This window comes from Phodopus roborovskii, unplaced genomic scaffold (assembly GCF_943737965.1).
Source record: "Phodopus roborovskii unplaced genomic scaffold, PHOROB, whole genome shotgun sequence".
Lineage (NCBI taxonomy): Eukaryota > Metazoa > Chordata > Mammalia > Rodentia > Cricetidae > Phodopus > Phodopus roborovskii.
This window is the reverse complement of record NW_026126408.1, coordinates 11099012-11116839: the sequence shown is the minus strand read 5'-3', so window position 1 is coordinate 11116839 and position 17828 is coordinate 11099012. Positions and strand designations below refer to the sequence as shown.

The 17828-nt window shown below is 49.3% G+C and overlaps 1 protein-coding gene across 1 annotated transcript in view; it reads left to right on the top strand.

The window, feature by feature from the left end:
* The window catches only part of Adcy3 (adenylate cyclase 3), a 71099-nt gene extending 53470 nt beyond the window's left edge, over nt 1-17629 (top strand). The window contains exons 7-22 of the mRNA XM_051181721.1: nt 483-641; nt 1868-2042; nt 3305-3433; nt 4971-5113; nt 5193-5354; nt 7481-7568; nt 8224-8340; nt 9886-10145; nt 10424-10489; nt 12506-12587; nt 13007-13165; nt 14290-14436; nt 14905-15024; nt 15672-15792; nt 16204-16328; nt 16727-17629. Coding sequence (XP_051037678.1) covers nt 483-641; nt 1868-2042; nt 3305-3433; nt 4971-5113; nt 5193-5354; nt 7481-7568; nt 8224-8340; nt 9886-10145; nt 10424-10489; nt 12506-12587; nt 13007-13165; nt 14290-14436; nt 14905-15024; nt 15672-15792; nt 16204-16328; nt 16727-16909 — 2236 coding nt within the window. The 3' untranslated portion in view covers nt 16910-17629. The remainder of the gene's footprint in view (nt 1-482; nt 642-1867; nt 2043-3304; nt 3434-4970; nt 5114-5192; nt 5355-7480; nt 7569-8223; nt 8341-9885; nt 10146-10423; nt 10490-12505; nt 12588-13006; nt 13166-14289; nt 14437-14904; nt 15025-15671; nt 15793-16203; nt 16329-16726) is intronic.
* Nucleotides 17630-17828: the final 199 nt, after the last annotated feature.

Sequence of the window (17828 nt, the reverse complement as noted above, 5' to 3'; positions counted from 1 at the left end):
TGTAACAGATATTCTCAATGCTGAGAGAGCATGCAAGCCAGCAAGAGCTTTGGTATGCTAATAGGCACCACAGTTAGCCATTTGTTCCGAGTTTCTTTTGGACCTGACCACAAATATCTGAATTGTGTGTTTGTTGTTCCTGGAGTTCTCAGACAAGGAACTGGCTATGTTTTGCATTCATCTCTGCATCTGCAGCATGTAGAATGCACCAGATACACATTCATGAATGAATAAGGGATAGAAGAGAAATGGGAGGTTCCCTGGGGGAGGTCACTATATCCCCCAGCCTGTCATCACTGAATCTGGGCTCTGGCCTGTGTTAATCCCAGTGCAGGCCACTTAGCTCAGGCAAAAGGCCAGGGGTGGGGGGTGGGGCGGACAAACTAGGTCCTCTCAGCCCTGAGGATCGCCTGCAAGGGCAAAGGTTGCTGGCACCTCATGATGTCATGCCCCACCCAACGCCACCTCTCTGTCCCTGGCAGGTATGTGCGGGAGAAGACCAAGACCGGAGTGGACATGCGTGTGGGGGTGCACACAGGCACGGTGCTAGGTGGTGTTCTAGGCCAGAAGCGTTGGCAGTATGATGTGTGGTCTACCGATGTCACTGTGGCTAACAAGATGGAGGCTGGTGGCATCCCAGGGTGAGTGCCCCTACCAAGGGGGTGGGTGAAAGACCAAGGGAGGGGAACCATCCCATCTACTCCCAGAGCTATGGCCCTAATGAGGGACAAGGGGCCCCCAGATCCCATCCCTCCCAGGCAGGAGTAGTGTTCCTACTTTCTGTTCCTATAACAAAACACTCTGCCCAAAATCCATCTCCACAAGAAAGGGTTGTTTGCCTTATATGTCCAGTTTGTCATTAAGGGAAGTCAGAGTAGGAAGTGAGGCAGAAGTGGGGGAAGTTCACTGGCTCAATCTCTTCTCACTCTCAGCCAGTTTTCTTACACAGTTCAGAGCCACCTGCCTAGGAACGGTGCTGCCCACAGTGGGCTGGACCTTCCCACATCAATCATCAGTCAAGATAAGTTCTTTCAGACACCGTCACAGGTCAGTCTGTCTGATCTGGGCAATTCCTCGACTGAAATCCCTTATCACTTTGGGAATCCCTAGGTGAGTCTAGGTTGTGTGAAGTTGACCAAAAGTACCTAACCAGCACAGCCAGCCTCTGGCCCTGTGGCTGGAACACTACCCTCAGGTGCTTGTCTCTAGCAGGGCCTGGCCCTCCTGCCTGCCCTTGGGACCTCATTAGAAGCAGTTCCTGGTCTCTCCTCCGTGACTATGTGGCTTTTAGTTCCCTTGGCAGCAGGGGAGGCAAGGTAGAGAGAATCCAATTCTTGGAGTTAGAGTTCAGATCTGGTATTGAAGTTTGGTATATCATTTGCTACTGGAAAGATTTGTTTTTATTATTTTTACTTATGTGTAGGTGCATGTGTCTGGGTGTGCATGAATGGTATGCAGGAACCTGCTGAGACCAGGGGCATTGGACCCTCTGGAGCTAGAGTTACAGACAGTTGTGAACTGCCTGATGTGGGTGCTGGGAACCAAACTCTGGTCCTCTGGAAGAGCAGAAAGCTGAACCATCACTCTAGCCCCTCACCTGGTACTCTAAACAACCAGGAGAGAAAATTACATTCCTGTTCTAAAAATTAAGCAACTCTGAGACCAAAGCCCAGAGCAGTGGGCACCATGCTGCCCACACAGCTGGTTATTAGTAGCAACACAGCTGGTTAGGAACAAGTGTGCTCCCTGGTTTCTGTCACACATACCTTGGAATCACTAGTCCCAGCATTAGCTAGTGCTATGTGTTCTGCTGTCTTGTCTCTGGGCTACCTCTGGTGCATGTGCAGGGTCTCTCACTATTCTGCAGGCGTGTTCACATCTCCCAGAGCACCATGGACTGCCTGAAAGGGGAGTTTGATGTAGAGCCTGGCGATGGGGGCAGTCGCTGTGACTACCTAGATGAGAAGGGCATCGAAACCTACCTCATCATTGCCTCCAAGCCAGAGGTGAAGAAAACAGCTCAAAATGGCCTCAATGGCTCGGTGAGTCCTCTGTTATACCCTAAGAGCACAGAATAGGAAAGGAAGATATTTAGAGAACTATGAGCCAGCTATGGTGTTATGTACCTGCAATCCCAGCATGCAAGAGGCTGAGGCAGGAGTTCAAAGCCAGTTTGAGCTACAAGCAAGTTGAGGACCTGCTTGGGCTATATAAGGAAGTTCAAGGCCATCCTGGGCTGAATAGCAAGATCCCATCTCAGAAATAGAAACATTAAAACAGAGTGGTTATAGAAAGTTGGCTGGTGGTTGACCATACCAAGAGGTAAAGTGGCGTGAATAATGAAGCTGGGTCCTGTGTCACTAAGCCTGGGGGCAGCTTCTTTCAGAAACTGGTTCTAAGGGGGAAATGTCATGTGTGGCAAACTGGAGTTGAGAGGACTATAGTATGTCCCGTGACAATATCCAGAAGGGAGAGGCCTCTGGAGGTGTGGAAATGGCCAAAGCTACAGTAGTGAGTGTCCCTGGCCATAAAGGAAGAGGAGACCCAAGGGCAAAACCAGAGCTGTCCTTGGGGGCTCTGCCCTGGGTCTGGTCCTGGCATGGTGTCTGCCATTCTCCTTTCTTCCCTCTTGTCCTGTCCCTGTCTGGCCTGTTGGCTGTGTTGCATCCTTGGGCACAGCCTGCTGCTACCCATTCATTTCCCTGTAACCGTGTCCACTCTTGTGATATTCCTTCAGGTCTTCTCTGAAATGGCATCTTCATCATAATCCCTCCCCCCCCCCTTTATGGCTGAACTTCCCAGCAACCCCCACGCCCTCTTTCTTACTCTGTTCCATTTCTGATGATTGCTTATTTCTCTTACCTATGTTGATATTGTCTGCTTTTCCTCGTGAGAATGTGGGTTCCACGATGTCAGGACTCAACACATACTTATTAATTGGGGAGCACACTGATCCCCCTTTACAGTGTGGAACTCTATTAAGGATAAATGCTGATGCAGAGTCTGTGAAAGTTATTCAGACTTGACATGGCACCCACCAAAAGAGACCTCGAAGCACTGCCATTGAGTTAGCATCTTAGAAATATGAGTTGGAACAACTGGGTTTTACTCTGTTTAGAGAACTATTCATAGCGATAGATATTAGAAAATGACAGCATTTAAGAACCGAATGTTGTAGAGGATGAAGTGAGTGGTGAACTTTCTAGGTCAGGGGGAGTTTCTGGACCAATAATGGAACAGGCACAGGCTGGGGTAGGCAGTAGGCAGTGTTCATGGCCCTGATGAGCTCTCTTTTCTGTAACAGGCCCTGCCAAATGGCGCACCGGCATCCTCCAAGCCCAACTCTCCTGCACTTATTGAGACTAAGGAGCCCAACGGGAGCGCCCATGCCAGCGGGTCCACATCAGAGGAGGCGGAAGGCCAGGAGGTGGGTGTGGGGTCAGGGCAGGGGTGGGGAGCAGTAGGAGGCTGAGTGGGGACCCGTGCTGGGAGGAGAGTACTGGCCATCAGCTCAGGTCTATCCCTTCTCAGCAGTGTAAATAGTTACAGGAGAGAACGGAGAATGTACCCAAAGGCACCCCCCCCAAGCATCGTCCAGCTGGAGTAGCCCCATCTTGGAATTTAGGGTCTGTGAGGATTCTGCAGGATAGATGGACGCCTGCTTGGGAGTGAGTTTGTATTTAGACACTCCCCTCTCAGTAGGTCACACCCCACGAGTCTATACACAGAAAGCCTGGAAGTAAGGGTTGGCATGTTGCTCTGAATGATGAGGATCTCTCACAACTAAGAAACCTGTCAAACATGCCTACTGATGAAGGTGATCTCTGCCTTAGAGGTCTGGTGGCTGGACCTCTAAGTGGTGGCCCCACTGCCAGTGTCCCTATGAGAGGAGACAGGAGTCGTCCCCAGGGTTTTAGATGCTACAGAAGGCAGACAGTTTTATAGAAGCTGGCTTTTCCTTGAGCATCCATCCAGCTGCCTCTCCTTAAAACACTTTTCTTGGGGCTGGAGAGACGGCTCAGCTGTTAAGGGCACCAGCTGCTCTTCCAGAGGACCCAGGTTCAATTCCCAGTACCTACAAGGCAGTTCACAACTGCTTGTAACTCTAGTTCCAGGGGGTATGACATCCTCATACAGACATATATACAGGCAAAACACCAATGCACATAAAATAAAATTACATATTAAAAAAGAAGCCCATACATATGTATAAATATATATAATTTTCTTGATAGGAAAAGGACTCAAACTTTATGTCGCTTGACTCTGGCATGGCTTAGGGAGCTCACAGCTCTTCATGCCCTAACCATTAGTCAGTGTTACTCATATCTAGCTTATGCTCCATGGAAAGACATACTTGGTGACAGAGCAGGCCACCCACAGCAATTCACAGGGGAGAAAAATGGCCTGGTGCCAGGCAGCCTGCTGGAGCACTGAGTTTCAACCAGAAGTCTCGGCTCTGGCTTCAAATGTTTCAGACTCACACAGCTCTGACAGGTCTGGGCAGGGACCACTCAGGCTGGGTGGCTGTGTGATCAAACCCTGGCTTCTGTTTTGGAGTTCCACACTCTTCATGATGGGGAGGAAGGTGGTAGCAGATGCCCCAGCTCTACCAGCCCTTCCTCTACCAGCTCACCAGTGACTGATCCCATGAGGTCTAGGGCTCGGATTATACATTACCCCAAAGTCGGCCATGTGTAAGGATTCTTGTGAGACAGCCATCCCACAGCAAAATGTCCGAGCCCAGGCCCTGCCTTATATTCTGAGTTGGCTCCAGAGCCAGGCTGCTGCTCCCCAAGGCAGGACAGTAACTGTAGAGCTTCTATTTGGGGCCCACACAGACAAGGCAGGGTGGAACCTGGGGAGGGATTTGGTCCTCAGGAGTGTGGCCCTCTTCTCTACATTAGTCTTTCTCACACTCTACCCTTGTGTCCTATCTGTCCCACTGACTCTGCTTCCCTGGCTTACAGGCCGACAACCCCTCGTTCCCCAACCCCCGCCGCAGGCTGCGACTCCAGGACCTGGCAGACCGAGTGGTGGACGCCTCTGAGGATGAGCATGAACTGAACCAGCTGCTCAACGAGGCCCTGCTGGAGCGGGAGTCTGCCCAGGTGTAAGTGGCCACCGCCCCTCACTTGCCCTCACTCAGTGCAGGGCACAGTCATCTGAAACAGGGCTTGTTTCCACGGCAGGGTGAAGAAGAGAAATACGTTCCTCCTAACCATGCGGTTCATGGATCCGGAGATGGAAACGCGCTACTCGGTGGAGAAGGAAAAGCAGAGTGGGGCGGCCTTCAGCTGCTCCTGCGTGGTCCTCTTCTGCACAGCCATGGTGGAGATACTTATTGACCCCTGGTGAGGAGGTCCAGGGTTAGGCTGACAGGCCAGGAGGGGGAGCCAGGCAAGGGTAGCGGCAGTGTGAGAGACAGGCACCTTGGGCCTTGTTTCTGTTCCCTATGTCTTACCCTGACACCCCACCCCTACCCCCCAGCTTCTGCAGCAGCAGCCAAGCCCAGAATGGGATCTCAGCAGGGCCAGGAAAGGTGACAGGCCCATCTGGGAGGATGGAGATCATGGCTAGATAGCTACTATAGAGTTCTAGGGACAAGAGTGGGGATATCACCTCAGCTTTAATCACAGCCGCGCTGACTTTCCTTTCTTGGCTCATCTTTGCAAAACTAGATTTTAGGCTCTAGACACAAACTGACGTCAGTGGTAGGTCCTCTGGGGTGAGGCAGGGTATACCACAGTCAGCTCAGCTGTGGAAGCCCTGCCTAAAGGTTCATTATCACCTTCCAGGCCTCAGGGGACAAGTGAGCATCTCCTTCTGCAGAGTCCTCCAGCAGCCGTGTTGGTGGGGCCCTACTTGGATTAGTTTTGAGGAGCTGTCAGAACCCTTGGGACTTGGCTGCAGCATCCAAGGTTTTGTAGGCACGACAGTGGCAGATCCCAGAAGGCACCCTTACCCACCCTGAACCATTCTCAAGACTGCTTTGAGATTAGAACCATTCGGTTAACAATGCTATAGGGCCCCAGGAATGTAGCAGGCAACCAGCTCTTGTGGAGCTTTCACCTCACGGGGGTGGGGGGGGGGTGGGAATCGGCACAGACATTTAAACACAAAAGGACTTGTGTAGTTGTGAGGAGTGTGTTGGAGGAGGGAGGGATTCGGGGCTTGGCAAGGAGTTAGGCTCTTGTAGGTGGTCACAGCAGAGTTCACTAACAAGGCAGCTTTTCTGGGAAGTGAGGCTTGTGCCATCTATGGCAGGCTCAGGCAGCAGTGTGCCAGGCCTCTCAAGGCATAGCGAGGGGACAGTGCTGGTAGCCAGGGTGTTGTGCGACAGTGACAGGTTAGGGTAGAGAGCTGGGCAGTTCATACTTTGGACGCAGAGGCTGGTGGAAAGATACAAGCTTGGCACAGTTCTGAAAAGGGTTAGTGAGCTGCGTCAGAACAGGTTAGTGAGCAAGAGTGGCACCTGAGACCAGGCTAAGAGATGACTGTGACTGAGGTTCCAATGGTGACTTGGGCCAGGAGGAGTTAGAGAAGGAGAGGACCAGGGGTTTATATGCTGAATTTTATTGAGGGATAGCTGGATTCTGGAGACAGATGGTAGGAGTCACTGGAAGATTTGTTGTGGAGTATGAAAGGACAGAGTCATAGACATCTCCCACACATTTATTTTTCATTTGAGCAATGGACAGGCTACAGTTGTGTTAACCAAGGTTGAAAATACAGGAGGAGGAAGCGCACTGGACAGCAGAGAGCTGGAGTTTGAGCCGCTTGTGTGTCGCCGCCCTTGAGGCAGCTGAGTTACACAGTCTGGGGCTCAGGGGAGGCTGGTGGTTCAAGTCTAAGAGTTACCCACATAGCATACTTGGAAGAACAAGGTTCACTGAGATCATGAAGGGAGACTGAGGGGGAGGAAAAGCCAGTTAAAGGCCTGGGTATAGCAACAAAAATCACAGGGCCTGAAGAGATCCCATAAACCAGTGGGATGAAAGGGGTGACCCTGAGTTGGATTACTTGAGTTTCTGGGGCTCTTGGCAAGTGTTCTCCATGGAGGGGTGAATGGGAATGGATATAAGAGGAGGATCCAGAGCGGACAGATTTCCCAGAGCAGAGAGAGAAATGGGTGTGAAGAACTCCGTCTTTGGGTTCTGTGCAGAGGTCACATTAGCAGCCTCAGGACGACTTCTGGCTTCTATTCTTTATAGGGCTGAGGCTCATTCCTAAGACTCCCTTCCCAGGCTATTTCCAGGGCATCTGTAACCCTCCTCACCTCTGAAAAAGTCCCAGGGGACAGTTAGCAACTAAAGGGTGGCGCATTCCCAGGCCCTCCCCTCTGTTGGGATTCCTCTCCGCTAGGCTTCTCTTTGCTGCTAGGCCAGCAGCAGTAGTTCCCTGGTGTCATATAGAAGCTGCCAGTCAGACTGTGGTCAGCTGGCCACTGTACTCCCTAGTCACCTTCTCTCTGCCCCAGGTTGATGACAAACTATGTAACTTTCGTGGTTGGCGAGGTTCTCCTTTTGATCCTGACTATCTGCTCGCTGGCTGCCATCTTTCCCAGGGTAAGAGGCTCTCTTCAGTTGAATTCAGAACCTTCTAGTCTCTACATAGTGGCACTCTGTAAGTGATGGAGTGGGGTTCACTCGGGCATTTATCCATTCATCCATCCACCCCCCCACACCTCCACCATTCATTCTATAGCTTGGGATCTTGTGGGCCACGATTAAGGCCATGAAGGGGAAGCCCTAAAGGCAGGTTGGCTTCAACTGTGAAGAGCCATAAAAGCCAGCTAAAGAGACTGAGACTTCTGCAGCCACTCACTCATGTGCCAGGCAGGTTTTGGTCAGAACAACAAGGAGAAAGCAATGTTTTAGGAAAATCAGTCTTAATAGGCTGCTTGCCAGGTAACCTGGGGAGTTATACTGACCTGGAAAAGGGAGAGGGAGGTGGCTAGGCAGGTGGCTAGCACTGCATCCTGTCCCATGTCCTGGCCTTCCTTCTGGATGTATCTGCCTAGCCATGGAGCTATGACTCTGGAGACCTAGGGCTGCACACAACCCTCAAGGACTTGTAAATTCTCTCCCTGTCAGTTTGGGGACTCATAAGCAAAGCATGGCCTTTGTAGGTTTCTGGGACTAGAGTAAGGGAGCAGCCAGTCCTGTCTTCAGGGCATACTGGTTAGGCTCAAGCCCTTGCTTGCAATTCCATTTCTTCTAGGCGTTTCCTAAGAAGCTTGTGGCCTTCTCATCTTGGATTGACCGAACCCGCTGGGCCAGGAACACCTGGGCCATGTTAGCCATCTTCATTCTGGTTATGGCCAATGTTGTGGACATGGTGAGCTTTTGCTTCCTTGTTGAAGGGGGCCTAAACCTTGTTGAAGGGTCTGTATGCTGGCACCTTGCCAGCCCTTTCCTCTGCAACATCCATTTCAGGTGGATGAATCTGACACTGAACATCCCAGCCAGGCGGAGAGGATCTTTTGTGGGTATTCAGTGAACTTCCCTCCCCTCCCACATCCCACAGCCAGTTCTTGGCTAGATGTATCGCTATCTGCAGTTACACATGAAGGAATTACAGTTCAGAGAGGGTTTGTTCATTTGTTTTAGGTCACACGGTAGCAAAGTCAAAAACGGAAGTACTTCTAGAGGCTGGGAGATAGCTCAGCTGGTAAATTGCTGGGGACCTGGGTTTTATCCCTAGAATACACATGAAAAAAGCCAGGCATGTGTTGTGTGCTTATAGGTCCAGTGTTGGGGATGCAAAGACAGGTAGATCTCTGGGCTTCCTTCACTGGCAAGCCAGCTTAGTTCTTGAGTTGGGCTGAGCCAATGGGAGACCATGTGTGGATGGCAACTGAGGAGTGACAACAGGAGATTGTTCTGGCTTCTGGAAACATCAATCTTGTGTATGCACACTAGAGCACACACATACCAGGCCTGACATGGCTTCACTGGGACTAAAGGGTAAAACACGAGCATTCCTGGGTACCCACTGGGCTGAGAAGGTGAGCTTATTTCTTCAGGTAGCCCTCGCACATCCCTAGGGGTGGCTGAACAGGAACACAGTCTCACAGAACCAATGTAGCTCTGGGGAGACAAGACCTTCTGTTCTCCTCAGTTCATGGAGAGCTAGGGTCCTGTTGAGAGGGGGGAGTCTGATGTGAGGGAAAGAGGGCAGGAACTCTGAGTGTTCCCACAGTTGTATGGATTGTTCTAATCCGGGCAATACAGTATGCCGTCACTAAGTCCTTCTCTCAAGAGTGTGGTTACTTAACACCTTGAGTACAGGAGTAAACTCAGCCTAGAGACCTCCTGTGGAAGTAATGGAGCTGAGAAGCAATAGGTTTGCAACCAGATACTGACCTGGTGGAGGACAGCAAGTCTCTGGGCTGCATGGTGTCCACTGTGCGGGGTCAGGTCCTTGATCCCTTTTATCAGGAGACAAGTGACATAGACACCCTTACAAGGCTGCATGAGCTGCAGGTTGCACAGAGGGGCTTGGCTAGCTCATAGGCACTCTCTCTGTCGACTATGGTGGACTGGTAGGGTAACAAGTGAACAGGCTCCAGAAGGCAGGGCTACCCTGGTTCTGACTGGTCACATAGCTCCTCTTGCAGCAAATGTGATGGGAAAAGCATGCTGGGCCAGGAGCCTGGAGAGCACCACTTCCTGATTATCCAAGGGACTTCTGTACAATAGGTACGAGGCTAAGACACATTGTAAGGCTGTTCATAGCAGTCACTATGTGTATATGCTTACTCACTGGTAGGTTCCCATCTTCTTGAGGGCACTGTGGAGGGAGCCAGCTGCATGACCACTGCCACCGCAGGGCCCTCTGACTGCCATTGATGTTCCCTTTGCCTCCCATCCTGGCCTCCAGCTTAGCTGTCTCCAATACTACATGGGACCTTACAACGTGACAACCGGAATGGAGCTGGATGGTGGTTGTATGGAGAACCCAAAGTACTACAACTACGTGGCTGTGCTATCCCTCATCGCCACCATCATGCTGGTGCAGGTCAGCCATATGGTGAAGCTGACCCTCATGCTGCTCGTCACAGGCGCGGTGACCGCCATCAACCTGTATGCCTGGTGTCCGGTCTTTGATGAATACGACCACAAGCGCTTTCAGGAACAGGAGTAAGAAAGCCTGATGGAGGGTTGAAGGTTTTCCTCCTCTCAAGTCCCCCACCCCACCCCTTTCAAGGTTACGTGCCTGTGATGAGGTAGGTAGCTTTCTACCTCAGGTTCATCAGAGAAACTAATGGGTAACAGCATTTGAGGCTTCTCACAGACAGGCGCTTGTAGTGGGGCGTGGTCCTTTCCATCCCAAGGAATAGATTTGGGACACTCAATGTTTAAGGTATCAGCCTCCCAAATCCAGATGTGTCCTGAATGTGCTGTTATCTGCTCAACAGCTCTCCTGTGGTGGCCTTGGAGAAGATGCAGGTGTTGCCCTCCCCTGGGCTCAATGGCACTGACAGGTAAGAGTCACTGCACTCATGGCCCTTCTTCCAGACAGCAAATGTAACGGTGGCACTCCGGCACCTCACTCTCCCAAAGGTGCATGGGCTCAGGCACACAGAGGAGTTGTGTGTTTCTCTGGGATTGCTGGAGAGCAGAGCCGTGTGGGTAGTGGATGACAGCTGGCAGGGAAATGAGGGCTCAGCTGGAATTCAGAGCTGGGTCCCTATCTGTATCAGTTGGCGTGCCCCTCTCGAGTGAGGTTCGCATCATTTTTCCTGAGTATCTTCTGAGAACATCCAAGTTCTTTCTCTAAGATGCGTCTTAAAGTCTTAGACTTTTATGGTTCAGAGAGATGAACATACCCTAAAGTGAGAGTCTTTAAAAAAAGATTTACTAGTTCCCTGAGTTAGCACTCTGATCTCACACCCTTTCTCAGTGACACTCAGCAGTGGGAGGACACTACAGTGGGTCAGACAAGCCTCGGTGAAATTTAGAACTCCTACTTCCTTCCTGGGGAAAGTAAAGATGCCTTCAAGTTAGCTATAAAATGTATAGAATAAGAATTACCATGTCTGCTGCATTAACCAATTACTCCTGAGAAATATAACCAATAAGGTATATAATGCATATTATCTATAATACATAGCTATCTCAGATCCCATTGATTATGATATATCCTAAATTTTGTCACAGATTAAAAACTATATTATATATTCTACAAATATATCACACTATAAAATTGTACTATTGTCTGAATTATACACTAGCCATGTCATATACAGCTGTATTATAAGCATTAATTAATAAATCCTATTGGTTCTAAAAAAGATTTACTTATTATGTATACAGTATTCTGCCTGCATGTATATACCTTTATGCTAGAGGAGGGTGCTGGATGTCACTACAGATGGTTGTGAGCCATCATGTGGTTGCTGGGAATTAAAATCAGGACCTCTGGAAGAATAGTCAGTGTTCTTAACCACTGAGCCATTTCTCAAAGACAGTACTAATGGGGGACAAGTAGGAGCCTTGAATATGGCTTCATAAAATAAGTTTAAATGGCTGGGTGGTGGTGGTGCACGCCTTTAATCACAGCACTTGGGAGGCAGGTGGAGTTGGAATAAGTTAAGGATATCAGGGCTATAGAGAAACCCTGTCTTGATGTGTGTGTGTGTGGGGGGGGGTTGGGAGGGAGAGTCTAAAGCAAAACATGCAAATTAAAGCCGTAACAATATATACCTTACCAACCTGGTAAAATTTTCAAAACATGCTAAGTTCTATGTCAACTCATATACTATTGGTGGCGGTATACACTGTTACAACCATTCAGAAAACAGCTTGGATTTGGTTAAGGATAAGCCTATGGGGTTGGTGATACAGCACAGTTGGTACACTTGCCTAGCATGGACAAAGCCTTGGGTTCTGTCTGCATAAACAAAGTGGTAGTGCATACTTGTAATTTAAGCAGAGGCAGGCCTTCAGGAGTTCAAGGCTAGCCTAGGACATGAGATCCTGTCTGATGAAACAAAACAACTTAAAACCTATGGCCCAGAAACTCCACTTTTACATACATCTAAAAAAATTGATATATACATGGTACACACACACGGTACAGAGTGAGAATATAAAATTGTCCTTTCATTTAACAAGGTTTCATACAGTGATGGGAATTAACTATAAGTAGAGCTATGGCCAAAGTTAGAAAAACACCACAGAGAGACTGTATGTACCCTTGCCCCATCCATCACTCTTTGGGGTGTCTTTCTTTTCTCCAAAACCCTACATAGTAGCTACCCCTTGGATGTGTTGGGTGCTGCAGCAATCCTACAGCACGTGAGGAGGAGCAGCCAAATGGGAAGGGCCTGTAGCCAGGGAAGCTGGGCTGCTGCTAATTCAAAGCCCAATCACTTATGGGGGGAGGGTCTCCTGGACTGTGAGAGGGATTGGGGTGGTGGACAAACTTCTGCGGCCCACAGTGATGGCTACTGGAGGGTGACAAAGGCACTCTTCATGCGTTCCTGTCTGTCCAGCAGGCCACCCCTGGTGCCTTCCAAGTACTCAATGACTGTGATGATGTTCGTCATGATGCTGAGCTTTTACTATTTCTCCCGCCACGTAAGTGCCACACATCCTCTCCTCCTGCCTCCTACCAAGCTGCCCCAGGATGCAGGAGCAGTTTCACCTACTCTGTCCTGTTTTTTTCCTCACACCCCTCCATGATGGGCTCATTGATGCACTAACCTTAGGGTCAGAAGAGGAAGGGAAAAGCACTAAGGAAGTATCTGTGCAAGGAGAGTTATCTTGGGTGCCCCCCAGTGGTTTACTTGGAAAGTACAGCTTCCCCCAAGCCACTTCACATAAATCCCAGGTCCTCACTGCAGCTGTGGGATGCTGCTTTGACTAGGTGACTCTGCTCTTTTGTCATTTAGCTATCTTCTGTCCCATTTTAGCAGGTACAGCATTCAAACCCCCATTATAGATCTTTCCCTTGGAGGCTGGCTTTTGAGCACTCCTCTCCTAACCTGTGATTGCAGGTGGAAAAACTGGCTCGAACGTTGTTCTTGTGGAAGATTGAGGTCCATGACCAGAAAGAACGTGTCTATGAGATGCGGCGATGGAATGAGGCCTTGGTCACCAATATGTTGCCTGAGCATGTTGCACGCCATTTCCTGGGGTCCAAGAAGAGAGATGAGGTAAGAGGGTGGTATGTGAAGCCCAGTCCTTTTATAACTAGGGTTCAAGTCCAACTATGGCTGGACCTAACAGGAGACTTTCCCAGGGTCTCATCTAAAGGGCTCTGCTGCATCTCTGGAGCTCCATTTTAGAACCAAAGTGTCCCTTCTGTCAATAAGACCTCACATCAAGGTAGCTGACCACTCTGCTGTCCTTCTCTGGAGGTTTCTGTTATTGAGATGAAACACCATAAGCAACTTCCAGGCCAATAGCTCATCACCAAGGGAAGTCAGGGCAGGAAATGATATAAAAGGCCATGGAGGAACGATCGCCTACTGTGCTCAGCCTTTTTTTCTTCTCCCCCCCCCCCCTCTGGTTTTTTTTTTTTTTTTTTTTGTTTTTTTTTTTTTTTTTTTTTTTTTTGTTTTTTTTTTGTTTTTCAAGACAGGGTTTCTCTGTGACTTTGGAAGCTGTCCTTGAACTAGTTCTTGTAGACTAGGCTGAGACAGAGATCAGCCTACCTCTGCCTTCCAAGTGTTTGGATTAAAAGCAAGCACCACCAAAGCCCAGCTTCAGCCTGCTTTCTTATAGCACCCAAGACCATCTACCTGGGGGTGGCACAGTCCTGTGAGCTGGGTTGTCAATCAAAGAAATGTACTACAGGTTTACCCACAGGCCAATCTGGGGAGGGGCTTTTTTTCCCAATTGAGGTTTTCCAAATGACTCAAACTATGTCAAGTTGGTATCAAACTAGCTAGCTCACTGGGCTGTTACCAGGGCTAGGAAATGTTTTTATTCATAGTGGGAAGGAGCTTTTTTCTAATTATTCAAAGTGAAGTGCACACATGAGTGAGAATGACGACAGACAGGTTTCCTAAATGCTATCCTGTCAGGCAGCTGTCCCTTCCATGCTTGAGTGTTTGTGTGTGTGGTATAGAGGTATGCATGTGTTGAGATGGAAGCTTCCATGGGAGCTGTTTTCCTCTACTGCTTTGCCCCCTATATATGGACAGAGAATCTCTTGCTGAATCTAGGCTCACTGTATTCTGATTTGCCAGTTTGCCTCTTGCTCTGGTGCACTGAACTCTGGTCTTCACAATTGTGCAGCAAGTGCTTACCCTACCCTGGCTCCACCTCGTTTTAGGAGCTGTACAGCCAGTCTTATGATGAGATTGGAGTCATGTTTGCCTCTCTGCCTAACTTTGCTGACTTCTACACTGAGGAGAGCATTAACAACGGTGGCATAGAGTGTCTACGCTTCCTCAACGAGATCATCTCTGATTTTGACTCTGTGAGTGTCCTCCTGTCATAGAGCTAACACCTTTATATCACATCCCAAAACATTCTGTACAAGTCAAAAGAGCAGGTTATGCTAGGACTTAATTTCCCATGAGACTTTTAGTCATTGGACTTGTGCATCCATCCAGAACTGATGAGTCTGAGGGGTAAGGCAGGATAGCCCTGGCAAATTCAGGGGATTAAGGACTTCCCATCCCTCCTCCCCTCAAACCTGTATTAAACATGACTGTTGACTGCAGACCTTTCCTTAGGTGCTCTAACACCTAGGGAGACTAACCACAAACATTAAGATCTTAGTTTTAGGTTATGGAGACTGAGGCAGAGAATCATATGCCAAGGTAGCATAGAATGACTAAAGCTGTTATAAGAAAGTGTCATTTAGATGCACTGTTGATCCTTGTAAAGAGGCAAATGTGATGGTAAACTCATCTTTCCTTGATTCTACTAATTCTGTCCTCAGCTCCTGGACAATCCCAAATTCCGGGTCATCACCAAGATCAAAACCATTGGCAGCACCTATATGGCAGCTTCAGGAGTCACCCCAGATGTCAACACCAATGGCTTTTCGAGCTCTAGCAAGGTAATTCACTTGTTAGTAACTAGCAAGGCAATGAAAGCAGCAGCTGGAGATGCAGCAGTGTAGGATACAGGCAGCCAGCCTCAGCCCATGAGAAATGAGAATCAGATGAAAAGGTGATGTACATCCCCACGATGCCCCCACACTGTTTAAGAACTGTATCAGTTCTGAAGCCGGAGACTCCCGTCTGCTGATGACTGGCCTTTATTGAGCTTGAGTAGGCCGTGGAGCCTGTGTGACTTCCAGGCAGAAAAGAACTGTGGGAGTCTTAGAGACCAAGCACTGTTCTTAAATCAACATCCAGTTTTCCTTTACATCTATCTTCTCTCTCTGAGTTAGGCCACCTTGGGCTTACGTGACTCAAGTGCTTATGGCCTTGAGGAAGCAGGAAAGGATCAGTCACTCAACACAGAGGACAACTGAGACAGGGCATCTTTCCCACCTTCTTGGTCCAGTCATCGCCCACCTTTCATAGATGCATGAACTCTGCAGTGGTCACATGCTGGCCCTAAAGAGATTGCTAATTCCTTCTGGGGAGGGAAGAAAAGAAGGGTGTTAGCAGCCTGCTCCTTGTACTCGTCCCGTAGCAGCTATGCCCAGGTGCTATGGTCATGGCCTGGATGGTTCTGACAATATCACTTTCCACACAGGAGAAGTCAGACAAGGAGCGTTGGCAGCACCTGGCCGACCTGGCCGACTTTGCATTAGCCATGAAGGATACACTCACCAACATCAACAACCAGTCATTCAACAACTTCATGTTACGCATAGGTAACAGCACCGGCAGTGCTGGGGAAGACCACACTGACAGAACTAGGGGAGGACCTGGATGACCTTTATTCCTGTTCTTGTTGAGGAAACAGCCAAGCCAGACCCATTCCTAATGGTTTGCAAGGGCAGTCTAGCTTCTCTTCTGAGTCAGCCATTGCAATAAGGCAGTTATGAGGAATGACTCCGTTTTTGGGAGAGTTCATACAAGTTTGAGATATTAGAAAGGTTACAGAGAAGCTGGCTCCTACAGTCCCGAGTATCAGCATAACAGACAGCTGTGCAGGGCTTTTAGCATGGAATATAGGTGTTATATGATGGGGAGCCCTGTGGGGGGCCAGGTGGCCATTTATGAAAGAGCATTTGGTAGCTTCTGAGAGGCTAATGCAAGCTTGGCTCCACTCTCTACCCCAGGCATGAACAAAGGCGGGGTTCTGGCTGGGGTCATTGGAGCCCGGAAACCGCACTATGACATCTGGGGCAACACAGTCAATGTGGCCAGCAGGATGGAATCTACCGGGGTCATGGGAAACATCCAGGTATGTTCAGCACCAGAACTGAGCATGGATTGAATGCAGGGGTTACAAGAAAAGGAGCTGGTGGGCTTTGCCATACATTGCTGACCCTTCCTTGCCTGTGAGCCACACAGATCAAAGATGGTAGTGCTGCAGGGCCAAGTGTTAAGTGCACTGAGGCCTCTAGAGACTTAACATTTTAGATTAGGAGTTCTGAGTGAATAAAAGCCTGCCTTTTGGTACAAAGTTTACATGTTCTAACAGCAACTGAAGTAACTGACCTAAAATGGTGGTCCTGATACCCGAGTGCCTTGTGGCTGATGATGGTTCTCCCCCCATGTGGGGTGGAGGCAGAGCACCACTCTACCCACCAGCCCTGGCTCTCTCTCTTTTCTGATCTTGTCTCTGTTCTCCACATGCAGGTGGTAGAAGAAACGCAGGTCATCCTTCGCGAGTATGGCTTCCGCTTTGTGAGGCGAGGTCCCATCTTTGTGAAAGGGAAAGGGGAGCTCCTGACCTTTTTCTTGAAGGGGCGCGACAGGCCAGCCACCTTCCCCAATGGCTCCTCTGTCACACTGCCCCACCAAGTCGTAGACAACTCCTGAATGGGCTCACAGCCCATGGTCCACACATCAGAAGGGAGATTCTTTCGGAAGTGAAGAAAGGCTTTTGGGAAAGGGCAAATGGCCAAGTCCTGGTGTTCCCAAATTGCTGAAGTGCACATTCCCATAGACTTAGGTTTCAGATTTCCTCCAGCCTTCCTTGTTGTGTGGATGTGAGCTCTGAGGGTGTGCTCGTAGCGTCCCCAGAGTAGGGTCGTAGGTGTAGTAAGTACCGGAACAGCCTTTCCAGAGCCTTTGTTCCACCTGGGCCCTTCAGCCCTGAGAGGCCCTGGCCACTGTGAGTGGGATGGCAGCAGAGGGCTCTGCTGAAGAGGCTCAGGGTGGAGAAAGCGCCCCCTGGCTGCAGTCACAGCAGTGCTTTTTCACTGGAGAGCTCCACTGGCGGCCAGCTGCCTCCTGTGCAGTTGGGTCAGTGGCCCTTTCCCCGATGCTCCTGATAATCTTGAAAGGTTCTTCTGGAACCCGTGTCACCTTAGTCACGAGAGTAGAAAGTGCAATATTTCCTTTCACCTGGGGGGAGAGGGGGTCATTTCTGAAAGAAAAATATATCAACAGATCTTCTACATTTATATTTTTAACCTGTTTAAAGACAACCTTCCAATATTGCCTTGTCTTCTGAGCTCTTGCTACTGCTTCAACAGAGAATCTGCAGGTGTTGGTAAAGAACAGGGCTGTTTTATTAAAAGCTTTACTCAACTTGAAGGCACCATTGTGACAATTCTGTTACTGCGTCATCTCACCCCCTACCGAGTACCTGGAGGGCAAAAACTTGACAGAAACTTTTATTCTAAGCCTCTGTGGGGTGACCCATGCTGGCTTAATATCCTGTATTCATGGAGTTTGCTGGAGCACCCACACATGGCGATTTCTAGGAAGCAGCTAGTTTAGAGTGAAGCCCAAA